At 44.1% G+C, this 13,083-nt stretch overlaps 1 protein-coding gene across 2 annotated transcripts in view; it reads right to left on the minus strand.

Moving 5' to 3' along the window:
* The window catches only part of POU6F2 (POU class 6 homeobox 2), a 456,556-nt gene that overhangs the window by 10,402 nt on the left and 433,071 nt on the right, over positions 1-13,083 (minus strand). For both annotated transcript variants that reach the window (XM_061197578.1, XM_061197579.1), the window contains one exon: positions 3,276-3,444. In XM_061197578.1, coding sequence (XP_061053561.1) covers positions 3,276-3,444 — 169 coding nt within the window. The remainder of the gene's footprint in view (positions 1-3,275; positions 3,445-13,083) is intronic.

Here is a 13,083-nt window from a genome sequence, read left to right on the forward strand (position 1 = left end):
TTCTTTGTTATCAGTTCATGACCTCCGCCCAGGCAGGGACCACATCTAGCTTATTTCTGCTTTCTTAATATCTATCCCTGTGCCTGCATATACATGGTGCTCAAAAAGCTTATTTTTTTATTTTTAAGTTGACATCCTCTGACTAAAACACGTTTTTCCCTCCTGTAATTTAATCCGTGTATCAACTACATCTGAAGTACGGGGTCGGGTCTTCCTACATTAGCTTATTTGCAAATTTGGTAAAGTTTAATCTCAGAAAAAAGTAATTTTAAATTCATATTTCATGCTTGAATATAAATTGCAAAATATGCAAGATGTCTAGTCTTTCTCATATTGGCTCAGAGAAAAAGCTTGTGCTTTAATTGTAAGACATGGGTTCAGGCATTTAAAAATTATTTGAAGAATATTTAGGTGATTTGATAGAGTTTATCATTCAAATTGCACTGGATAAAATTTATGTGAAAGCATCCTGTCTTTTAAGGCAGCAGTGCTGTGTAGAACGTGTATGACCCATTGAGTCTGGATGTCTGGGTTATCCTTCTGGCTTTGTCACTCAGGAGATTGGTCACACACTGTCTCTCAACTAAGACCGAATCTGGCCTCTCTGACATAAGATGGTCGAGATGGGTTGTACTTTTCAGGATCTATTTGATGCCAGCTTCAACATCTGAAAATGAGAATTTATATTACCTTGTTGTGAGTATTCAAATCAGAAAAAGAGTGAAAGTGCCTTCAAAACCCTACTTTGCAAAAGGAGGCTTAAACAGAGGTTTGTTGAGGGGGTGGTAATCAGCATCAGAAAATGCTCCAGGTATTATTCATTCTCTAGTAGGGTCTTGAGACAGAAGGGAATTAACTAAACAACATGCTCAAAACCTGTAGCAGTTGTAAGCCCAGCAATGGGTTTGTGTAAAGTCCGATGCCCGGTAGTGGTACTCCTGGACCCTCTCGTATCTGCCAGAGAAGGCTCCTCTTTCAGGCTCTGTGTATGAGTTTGCAGTTTCTTGCTTCAAGTGCATGTGGTAAAGGAGTCTCTTTTCCCCAGTTCTGTATATTTCTCATCAAGGATATGCAATGTGGTTCACTCATTATACACGTAGAACCTAGATATCCCATTGGCCACCGTGCAATTGAAATTTCATTTGGCCCATTAAGTAAAAGGCTGGAAAAGGCTAGTCCTTTCCTGCCCAGCTTGAGACAAATGGCAAGATAGAACCCAGTGCCATCCATCCGTCTGTCTGTCCGTCTATCCGTTCATTCACCTCTCTGTCCATCCAAAATATATCGAGTGTTTACCTTGCGTAAAATACTGTATTCGTGGGGTATTTTGTACTTTTCATATTTAAACATTTCATATTTAATTTATTTCTTCTCTATAAGATGTTTGATATCCGTTCCTTTTCTTTCAGGACCAAAGCTTAACAGCTTATTGTAAATTTATGACCTCGCTGCTATTTAGAAATAGAGTGTTTTACAGAAGCTTTTGCAGAAGAGCGAATTGGAACAAAGTTTGAATCTCTTCTCACAACAACCCTATGAGGAGTTTCTTTGTTGGGGAAAAAAATCTGGTTATAATTAAATTAATTTTTTACGAGTTTATTAGAGTAAGACTAGACTTTTTGGCCTAAATGAGAAGAGTTATATATCTAAACAACTTAAAATAACAGGTTGATGGCAAACTCCATCAAACCCTGAAACTCTGTTTGGTATTGACCCCTTTTTAAGCTCAAGAGCATCCAGGCTAGTGTACTGAAGTACTTGGGCATTTTTTTTTTTAAATTTATTTATTTATTTTTGGCTGTGTTGGGTCTTCGTTTCTGTGCGAGGGCTTTCTCTAGTTGTGGCAAGTGGGGGCCACTCTTCATCGCGGTGCGTGGTCCTCTCACTGTCGCGGCCTCTCTTGTTGTGGAGCACAGGCTCCAGACGCGCAGGCTCAGTAGTTGTGGCTCACGGGCCTAGTTGCTCCGCGGCATGTGGGATCTTCCCAGACCAGGGCTTGAACCCGTGTCCCCTGCATTAGCAGGCAGATTCTCAACCACTGCGCCACCAGGGAAGCCCCGACTTGGGCATTTTAATATCTTTCCATAATCTCTCATTTTCTTCTCCATTCCACAAGCATCTTTCTTGCCTGAGTTATCCATATAATTGAATATCTATGTATATATGCACACATATATGTCCGCACATGTATATATGTACATATATATTTTTTTGGGGGGGGTTGCTTGTCGGGGGAAGACACAGCGACCCTCCATTTTGCCTTGCATTTCCAGACTTGCCCTATGATATGGAGAGTCCCTACTGTTCCTGTTACAACAGGTCATTCATGACACTTGACCAAACACAGATACTTACATGTGTCCTTGTTTTATGGCACAGATGCCTCTGCAGTGCTTTAGCCTTTAAACCCATAACTGTTGGATATCTGGTGCCTGGAGAATTATAATCTATGCACACATTCTGTCATTTTTATATACAAGTAAAAATTGCACTAAAGGTGAATAACATTAAATTAGACCACTGTCACATTCATCTCTATGTGTTTCTATTTGCATGTGATACATATGCTGTCTTCACCTAGGGCCAAATACCATTTCTAAGATGTGTATATGCCGCCCGCTCAGGGAAGCCGACTTGCTGGCTTCGGTTCTTTTGTGAACGGTTGTTCAGAGGTTTCTCACCGGATTCCGCCCATGCAGCTTCCCCTCGCACCACTGGAGGCGGCTCATGGCGCACATGCCCCGCCCCCACCGCACCCCCCCCACGCCCACAAGTGCTCTCTCTTATTTCCTCTGACACCTGCAAACAGAACGGCAGGGGACCTCACACACACACGGAAAAGTAGCTGACCTGCCGGCTGAGTGCCAGCTGCTGGCTATCTCAGTTCTGAGCTCTGTGGCTCCTGCCCTGAAAGCTGGTCAGTTTCTCCCTTCTGAAGCGGCCGGACTGACTCAGCACATCAGAAGGCACCTGAGGTGGAAACGGCCCCTCCACGTACACATTTGAGGGGGTCGGGGGGCCTGCTTCCCCAAGGAACCGTCTGGCCCTGGGCACGGACCTCATCCCGATACAGGCCCAGCAGGACCAGGAAATTCCTGTTCAACTTGAAAGAAGCAGAAAGAGAGGGAGGGAGGAAGGGATGTAGGGATGCGCGGGTGGGGTGGGGGGAGAGAGAGAGAGAGAGAGAGAGAGAGAGAGAGAGAGAGAGAGAGAGACATTGCAATTAGGCAACGAGAAGGCCACCATGATTTAACGGAGCCAGAAAGGATACTTACTGCTGACTAACTGGCCCACGCTCAAAGCTGAAGAGGAGGAGGATGAGGAGGAAGAAGAGGAAGGCTGCCGGACGGGGCTTTGAGACATGGATGCTTGGCTGTGAGCCAGGTGCAGAAGGCTGCTTTGGGAGGCTGCTTGACCCACTGACGTCTGGGAGGGTTGGTGGAGCTACATTGGGGGATGTAAAAAATACACAAAGGCATGAAAAATTAGGAGGGAAATGGCAGGGAACAGAAGTGTCATCTGGGGTTGAATCATTTCCAAGAATATATGCTTCTCTGGAAGAGTGCACACCCTACACAACAGGGAGGATTTTGTTTGTTTTTTTGTATATAATATGTTGCTGCTGCCTTGACAGGCATTTTATTAGTAATTCTAAATATATTATTAATTTCCTACTTGGCTTGCTGGAGCACCCAATTTTCTACATTTCCTGACCGCGGTGTGCGATTGGACTCTTTCTGCTTGTTCATGCAATTACAGTGCACTTGACAGGCTTCTCAAGAACGTATAGATAAAATATAACACCTACCATCAACTCGGAATGCAAACCTCAATATCAAAGGCAGGCTGTGCCCAGCCATTTTGTCTTAGGTAACTGGTGTTTTTAGGAAAGTTCCAATTTAGGCTGAAGTGTATATGGGAACTTCCTGCTCTCCCAGACCGAAGAGTCTGGGTGTATTACCGTGGAGTCGGAAAAAATGCTCTCTAAGATCCTAAGAAAGAAATTGGTGCAGTCAGGACAAAAGTACTGATTAATATTTGTAGCTCTCTGTTGTCACTGTCTCACTCTGTGCCAGCACTTTGTTCGGGACTTTTATGCCCTCTCATTTCACTCCTACGTCAGCCTGAGAAGTGGGTATGATTTTGACCCCTTTTTTACCAACGAGGAAGCTGAGGCACAGAGAATTTAAAGGATTTGGTAAGTTCCTTTGGCAGGTGGGGAGGAGCTGGTCTCTGGACCTGTGAAGTCTGACCCCAGGGCTTGAGCTCTTAGTCAGAGCACCTCAAGTAAGAATTCACTTTTTTAAAAATTCTGTGTGCCGTAAGGAAGGTGGTCTTTATGCCCATGTGCTCGTGACTCCTTTACAGGCCATCAAAGTGCTCTTGTTCTCACAGCTGAGCAGCTCAGCTGAAGGGAGGAAGAAGAGAGAAAAGGGAAACGCTTGCAGGTGCCGGGTCCACTTCGATGCCCCGGAGGGGTCTCCACCCATGTATTGACCCTCTAGGAAGCTGACACAAAGGGCAGCCCAGGACCCAGCACAGGTACACATGTAGCCTCAGCAGTGGCCACCTTTGTTGGTTAGACAGAGTACTTTACAAAGTGCTTTCATAGCCATCATCACACTCCCAGAGGTGTAGGAAGGTCTTTATAAAAGGTTTTTATAAAAGGAAGTCAGACTCGGGGCAGAATCAGGCCAGGCCCCGAACTTTGGTGGAAGAGCCAACTGCAAAAAATCAGGCACTGATCTTTTACCACCTCCTCGGGACCTAAGAGTCAGCCCGGGAGGTTTCAACTTCACACTTGTCCCTGCTTTCCCAGTGTGTGTTCAATTTCTCATTCAACTTTATCGAGATATAATTTACACATAATACAATACACCCATTTAATGCAAACATTTTGAGTTTTGTCAAATGTATACATCTGTGAAACCACCACATAATCAAGATATAGAACCTTCCTTTCATTCTATGAAATTCCCTAATCCTCTTTGCGATCGATTTTCCCTCACCTCCTGGCTTTCTGCCATAATGGACTCATTTGGCATGGTTCTAAAAATGGAATTGTATGGCATGTACTCTTTTTGCATCTGGCTTCTTTTGCTCAGATACCGTTTTTGAGATTCACCCGTTTTGTTGCATATATCAGTAGCTCATTCCTTTTTATTGCTGAATACTATATATAGTATATACCTGTGTGTATACCTATGCCACAGATTGTTTATCCATTCATCTGTTGATGGACATTTGGGTTATTTCCAGTTTGGTGCTGTTATGAAGAAAACTGTGATAAACATTGATGTACAAGTCTCTGTGTGTACCTGTGTTTTCATTTCTTATATGTAAATACCTAGGAGTGGAATTGTGGAAATGACTGGGTCATACCATAAATGCATATTTGCCTTTTAAAGAAACTACCAGGCTGATATCCAAAGTGGTGGTAGCCTTTGACAGTCTCACCAGCAACGTATGAGAATTCTAGTTGCTCCACATCGTCACCAACACCTGGGATTGTCAGTCTTTCTAATTCCCTAAAGTGTTTTTAACCATCAATTAACATTTTACTTTCAAACAATTGTTAGTCAAGTGCTACTTTGGAAATGTGCTTCAGGAGCTATTTCCCCTCTGGTTCCCCGTGGTAATGCTTTTGCTCCTCCGATTCACGTGCTATCTCTATGTGGCAGAGACACTTGGCATGATTATGGGAAGTAAATGATTGTCCCTAGGCCACGAGTCTGCTGAACATTAGAATCCAGGCTCCCACCCCACAGTTCAGGGCTCTTTCCAGGATGCCAGGGTGTCCCGCTCCAGAATTGTCTGCAGTTACATCTCAAGTGAACAGCCTTATTATTACTCCACTGTGCGAAGACTGTGAACTAAAGACAGTTGTAATTGACACGGAACCCAAATTAACATGCATCAAGCATCTGCCTAAAGTAATTAGCCAGTCTGCTGAGCACATAATCAACAACTGAATCCAGTAAATTTTATTCTGTAGGAACACACACTGAAGATTAAATCTATTTTTAATTTGCTTAATAAATTGTGATGGATATTTGCATGTCAGTCTACCCCCTCTAACCTATTGAGTTGTCCTTCTAAATATTGTTACTTGACAAAAGCTTTGTACAGTTTGGAGTTACTGAATCATGAGCCAGTCTTTGGTTTTACCATTTCATCAATAAAAATTGGCCCTGGGTGTGGCAAAGTACCATCAAGGAACTGGAAAAGACAATAATCAATTTAAAGTTTTCTTCCTCAGACACAACTCAGTAAAGAAAAAATTACTAGGCTGCAATCTCATTTAGGAGTCACTAAAGCAAGCTATGGCTTATGCATTAAGCTACGCAGGAGAAGGAATTCTAGAGGAAAGTAAAATAGTTCTTTTAAGAGTTTGTTCTATGTCTACATAGTTAAAGAGAGAGATGAATCTAAGATATCTAAGAACCTAGGAAAGATGTATTTCTTCCAAAGAAAATAAGCATTTTTTAGGACATTGGGGTCCTGCTTACCCTCCAGAGTTCAACCAGACACTTCAGAACAACCAATAAAAATTTTGAAAGGTTCTTAATTGTCAAAAAATCAAGATTTTACGGTTATGGCATTTCTAGCAGATTAATACAGGCTGAGAGCACGGAGAGTCCACAAAAGAGGAAAGTGAAGGGGCAGTTCATGTTAGCCTGGGGCTTTGCTTTATCCAGAGAAGGAAGGAGAGGATGATGTCCATCCCACACGGTGAATGAGAAACAGGGAGGAACAGGATTGAGTCTGAAAAGCTTGATACTTCCTGCTGCCTCTCACAGGCTGCCTTCGATGGTTTGTTTGTGTTAGTTGGCACTGCTGGAGATGTTTAACATATTCAACAAAAATAGATACAGGCACACTTTGAAGTCTTTCTTGATCTTCTATGCCACTGCTCCTCATATATCTTCTATGTGTAACACACTATATCCTTAATAATATTTTAGTTTCTGGAATAAAGCATCTTCTAATTAAATTCACGATTGACATAAAAACAAGTGGGGGTGGAAAATGGGATAAAATGCAGAACCAGAATGTGATAGAGGAGACGGAAAAGTCAATCCACATAAACAGTAAAATTCAAATGGGATTAAATATAGAGAAATTCATTTGAGGAGGGAGGGAGGAGAAACTGTCCAAACATGCAGAGGCAAAATGGAGGAGACTTGGGCTTTTATAAATATCTCAGGGAGGCATAATGAACCCCAGGCTAAAGCCCCATTGTGGTGCTATGGAGAAAATGAGTATAACCCCGAGGGCTCTAGCAGAAGAAGCCAGAGTGTGCAGGATGACATCATGATTCTCCCTCCTTCTCTCCCTCCTACTCTGTGTACTGGGTCCCTTATAATAGCTGGCAGAGAAATGAAATCAGCGGTTCTCAAGATTCAGGGCTTTCAGAATCACCTGGAGGGCTGTTAAAATAGAGCCCTGGGCCCCATCCCCACAGTGTCTGGTGCAGTAGGTCCAGGGTGGGCCTCAAGAATTTGCATTTCTAACAAGTTCCCAGGTGAAGATAATGTTGCTGGTTAAGGGACCACCCAAGGTTTTGGAAGGAGCTTCTCCCAGAAAAAAGGTAAAGAAAGGGGATTTACTATGTCTAGACAAGAGAAGCCAGAGCCCAAGTTTAATAGGAACCTTTAATAATTAGGAGGGCATAAAGAATACCTGAATGTTATTGAGGAGTTCATTCTACCGCGGACAGGACAACTGCACAGGTGTTAAATTTGCTGAAAGATTCAGGGTTGACCTCAGGACAATCTAACTTGAAAAAGTTTGAGGACTAAAATTTTGAAAAATTTTGATAACTACAATCTCCCTTGGGTATCATGTTCTAGACATTTAAATCTAGAGATTTCAGTTATCAAAAATTTTCTAGACATGATACCCAAGGGAGATTTCAGTTATCTCTGCAGGAAGTTTAGAAAGGTGTGGAGGGAGTTATCCTTCTGGCAGAGTTTAGGAGACCTACTGGGTTTCCTTCTGGCTCAGTTCCATGACTCTGAAAACATCTCTTGAAGCTAAGCAGGAAGAAGAGCCCCAGGTGTAAGGCTCCATCACAGACCCCTCCTGCCTGCAGGGGAGGAGGCATGGCAGAAGCTCTAATGGTCTCAAGAAAGAGAAGTGAGGGCAGTGTCAGTCCTCCAGCCACCGTGAGGATGTGAGGAAGTGAGGGGCATCAGAACCTGAGCAGCATTTGGGGGCGATGCCCAGACACAGGCAGCAAAGGCCAAGGCAGTCATCACGCAAGCTTGGGACACACAACCAGGGCTCAGCAGGGACAGAGATGGGACAGGAGTCAGATCTCAGTGCAGAGGAAGGGGTTGACAGAGAGAAAAGAGAACTCGAGAAGACAGCGCTGTGTGGAAGGTCTCCCCAGGCTGCCGGCAGGTGCTCATTTGGAACATACTGGAAAATGCAGAAGACACAGAATTGGAAAGCCACAGAAGGGCCTGGGCTGGGCTCTTCTGGGAGCATGGCTCTGGGATCTGGTGTCCCGGACAAGGCAACACTATAATTTGGCAACAATTAAATTTGAACATGATGGATGGAGCACCCAGCGTGGGCGGGGTCCTGAGCAAGGCTGAATCAGTCTGGTCTCAGACTCCTTTCAGGTGCAGACTCATAGTGACAGTACAGGTTGATGACAGTGAATGGAGCAAGGGGAAGTCAGAGGTGAGGGAATGATACAGGGAAGCTTCACGAAGGAGGGATCCTGGGCAGAGGGACAGTGGCGGGAGCTCCCCAGACAGAGGAGGTGGGAGAGGCATTCCAGGCCAGGGGCACAGGGTGTGCAGGGAGCCTGCCCCCTGTCAGCTGAGCTCAGCCGGAGTGACAAGGGGAGACCATAGAGGTGAGATGCCCAGACATGTGGCTGGAAGGTCAAAGATCTGTTTTGTATTGGGGTCACTGACACATTTCATCCGTCTAGGAAACCCCTACACTATTGTAGATCCCTTGTGGGTGGAAATGCCTCATTTGTGTCTCATTCTGGGTGGCTCCAAGAAAAAACTGGGGACTACTGATTCAGGTAAGGGCTGGGGAAAAACAGGGAAGTGAGTACATTTTTTTTACTTGAAAAAATGGATGGATTTGGATAATCATATGGCATTTTAGAGAGCTAAGTTAAATAAACCACTTTCCTTTGTCTTCCTATTGGCACCAAGATTACATTTTGAAGAACAATTGAGTGCCTTCATGGGTGGTAGTCTCCAAGTATTATAGCTATGGTATTTAATTTTTGAAAAATTTCAATGCTTTGATTTTACAAATTAGAACATTTTCCCTTTCAAATGTCTCTATTTCCTTAATGACACTAAAAAAACCCCTCCCATTAACTTTTGTTGGGATTTAGTCAGAGGAAGAATAAATATACACAAAATGATGTCTGTGCTGCTCATGAAGAAATCATTAATTCACAGTCACAGGATAGTAAGAGCAAACCCCGGGCACCTGGGTGACTCTGACTTTTGAAGCTGCAGAGTCCCATGGAGGGAACAAAGGGTTACTTGTGAGCTCCCGCCGACTATTTTTGTATTAAGTAATTTGTTTCATGCACAGAAAGATATCCCCTCTCTCTCTCTGTCTCTCATTTTTATCTAGTCCTTTTCTCACTCTTATTTTCTTGCATTGCTCACCAAGGATCTCTGATGTGATATCTAGGGCTATCAGATCCTGGTATATAATTTTTAAAAAATACTGTTTGTATTTCAGATGATAACGTTGCAGTTTCTCAATCTTTCATCACTGGAATAAATCATCATCAAGACTGGTTGACTCTTCACTCAGATTTTATTCAGGCTCTTCAAATTAGTGGCAGGCAGGTATAAAAATTAAAGATGTAATTACTTTTATTAAATTAAAACAAATCACCCCATGTCGTCTGGCCCAAGAGCTCTGTACTTCACTCCATAAAAGTGGACTTCTGAGTGTGAGTTAGGGAACTCTCTGCTCCTGTAATTTATGACATATTTTACTGTTGGAACTATGCTCTTGTGAGATCAAGCATTTGTCATAAATCACATGAAAAAAATAAACTGAGAAACTTCTCTACTGTTCGATAGAAATCCTTTAGTTTTTAGTGGTTGTCCATACTGTATTTCTTCAATGTAAAGGGTAATATTTAAAGAAAAAATTGAAGACCACTATCCTTATACCTCCAGTTGTGACCTTTTTACTTTTGGACTCTGGGCATTTTATGATCCACTCTCCTCAGAATCCCCACTTTTATATCTGGGACTCAGACTTGAGCATTTCCGGTCGACTCACCCAACTTGTTAACTTTACTACACATTCCAAGGTGTTTCAATCGGAGCTGATGCCAAGAAACAGTAATAGTCATTCATCTAACTGCCGCCATTTTCCTGGTATTTCTCACCAGCTTCATCAACGGTTCCCTTGATCTTTCTGGGACTTGGATAGACCACTGGCACATGCCTTGAACAACGGGACGGGCCCATGGGTCTCTGCTGCGACTTGAGGATTCAGGAAGGTCTGCATGTCACTCTTTTCAGCCGTGCACACGTGTCCTCTCAGCATGCACATATATGAGAGACACACGCTTCTATACGGGCAAGGAGAGTCTTGCTCTCTGGGAGGCTGGTTGTAACTGACACGAGTTGGAGGTGCAAGGCACATCCCCTAGAGGCTGGCTGTTTCTTCCCAGTTGCTAGACCTCTGATTCTACAGTGACAAGGACAGTGGTGGAGGTTAGGCCTGCAGAGGATGAGACGTTCCCACCGTGGTAATGAGGTTTCGTTCCAGGGGCCAACAGGTGCTGTGAGGAAGCTTCTGAGGTGCATCTGTGCTCACGGGAGAGACTGTGGAAATGGATTCATGATGTTGATTGCGGGCGACAGTTTGGAGTGGCACCACACCCGCCTCTTACTTGCCGTTTCTTGGTTAGGTCCTTCTGGATCGAAACTGTACTACCCCAAATCTAGAGCTGTCATCTTATGTAACAGCAATGGTCTATTACCCACACACCCTCCTTAGAAATTCAAGGTGAAAGTGAGAGCTACTTCGTATTAAATGTTGTGGCTCTCTAAATAATCCTCACCTTCTTGGCAATTTACAACTTGGCTTTGCTGACAGAAGATAGTTTTTAGCAGATTGTACGAAAAGAGGCTGATCTTCTCATTTCCGCCCCCAGAGATAATTTTGAACATAAGTTTGAACAGATGGAACTAGGGATTAAAAAGCCAGTGAAACATGGAGAATCTTGCCTTATTTGGGGGAACTATTTATTTATTCATTTATTGGCCACGCGACATGCGGGATCTTAGTTCCCCGACCAGGGATCGAACCTGCACCCCCTGCATTGGGAGCATGGAGTCTTAGCCACTGGACCGCCAGGGAAGTCCCTTGGGGGAACTATTTAGAAGGTAGAGAATACAATGGAATCTTGTAAATAGTAAAAGAAAGAAAATAGCTGAGAGACGGGGGCGGGGGGGGGGGGCAAGGGGGGGGTGGAAGTCGTCACGATACATTCGCCAGGGACTATCCCACTGCCTGCGAGGAAGCTGAGGAAGAAGAGGGCGGTGGGGACCTTGGCTCCCCAGGCAGTGGTTTAGATTCAGAGCGAGAACCAGCAGGAGTAAGAGAGGCCTCCTAACTGCTGTGTGAGGTAGGTGCTGGCATTTCCCCATTTTACAGATGAGAAAACCAAGGCACAAAGATGATGTGTAATGTGTTCAAGATCACACAGGGACAAAGCCCATCCTTTTCAGTTTGAACATGAAGCCCCTTCCATGACTGTCCTCAGACTCCCTCTATGTTCCAATCACAGGAACCTTCCTTCTGTTTCTCAACACTCGGTCCTCCTTCACGTTTCCCTGCCTCCGTGCCTGCTGGTCCCACTGTCTGGAATGTTGTTGACCCATCATTTACCTGGGTGACTCCTACTCATCCATCAAGACTCAATTCCAAACCATTTTCTCTGTGAGGACTCAAAACTCTCTGGACAAAGTTGGTCACTCCCATCTCTGTGATGATACTAAACTTTGTGCACACCTGTCCTGTTACAGGACATTCTGGTTTATTTATTTATTTGCTTGTTTGTTTATTTATTTACTTATTTATGGCCGTGCTGCATGGCTTATGGGATCTTAGTTCCCCTACCAGGGATCGAACCCAGGCCCCCTGCAGCAGAAGCACGGAGTCCTAACCACTGGACCGCCAGGGAGGTCCCAGGACATTGTTTTATTGCACAGTGGGACTGTGCTCATGTATCTGTGTCCTCTACAAGACTACAAGCTCCTTAAGACCAGAAAGCGTCACTCTTTTACCCCTGTTTCTTATTAAGCAGGGGCCTGCTGTAGAGTGGGTTATCAAAAAAGGTTTGTTGAATTAATCAGAAGTTCCTTGAGGTCAGGAACCATGTCTCTCTTCTTCAGGGCTGTGTACCCAGCCTCTAGTATAACATACAGGAAAGTGCTTGATTGATATTTGAATGGAAAAAATGAACTGGATTGTCATGGTTTTAATGAAATTCTACCAGTTGGAACTTCCTATTTTTCATTCCCTAATTTTTTTTTTAAAGATAAGATAATTATTTTATCTTTTATTTTTTAAAAAATTTATTTATTTATTTATTTTTGGCTGCGTTGGGCCTTCACTGCTGTGCGTGGGCTTTCTCTAGTTGCAGCGAGCCGGGGCTAGTCTTCCTTGTGGTGCGTGGGCTTCTCATTGCAGTGGCTTCTCTTGTTCCGGAGCACGGGCTCTAGGCTTCAGTAGCTGTGGCACGTGGGCTCAGCAGTTGTGGCCTGCGGGCTCTAGAGCACAGGCTCAGTAGTTGTGGTGCACAGGCTTAGTTGCTCCGTGACATGTGGGATCCTCCTGGACCAGGGATCGAACCCGTGTCCCCTGCATTGGCAGGCAGATTCTCAACCATTGCACCACCAGGGAAGCCCCCATTCCCTAATGTGTAGGCAGCACTCTCAGAAGCATCAGGTTGGGATCGCTTGGTGTTTAATACTTCTTTTTTTTTTCCATTTACAGTTAAGACGTAAGTGGTCTTGGTTTCTTCTTGACCACTTTTAAAATTGGAAGTTAAGTATCAGCTAAGCA

Source organism: Eubalaena glacialis, chromosome 8 (assembly GCF_028564815.1).
Source record: "Eubalaena glacialis isolate mEubGla1 chromosome 8, mEubGla1.1.hap2.+ XY, whole genome shotgun sequence".
NCBI classification, from domain to species: Eukaryota; Metazoa; Chordata; class Mammalia; order Artiodactyla; family Balaenidae; genus Eubalaena; species Eubalaena glacialis.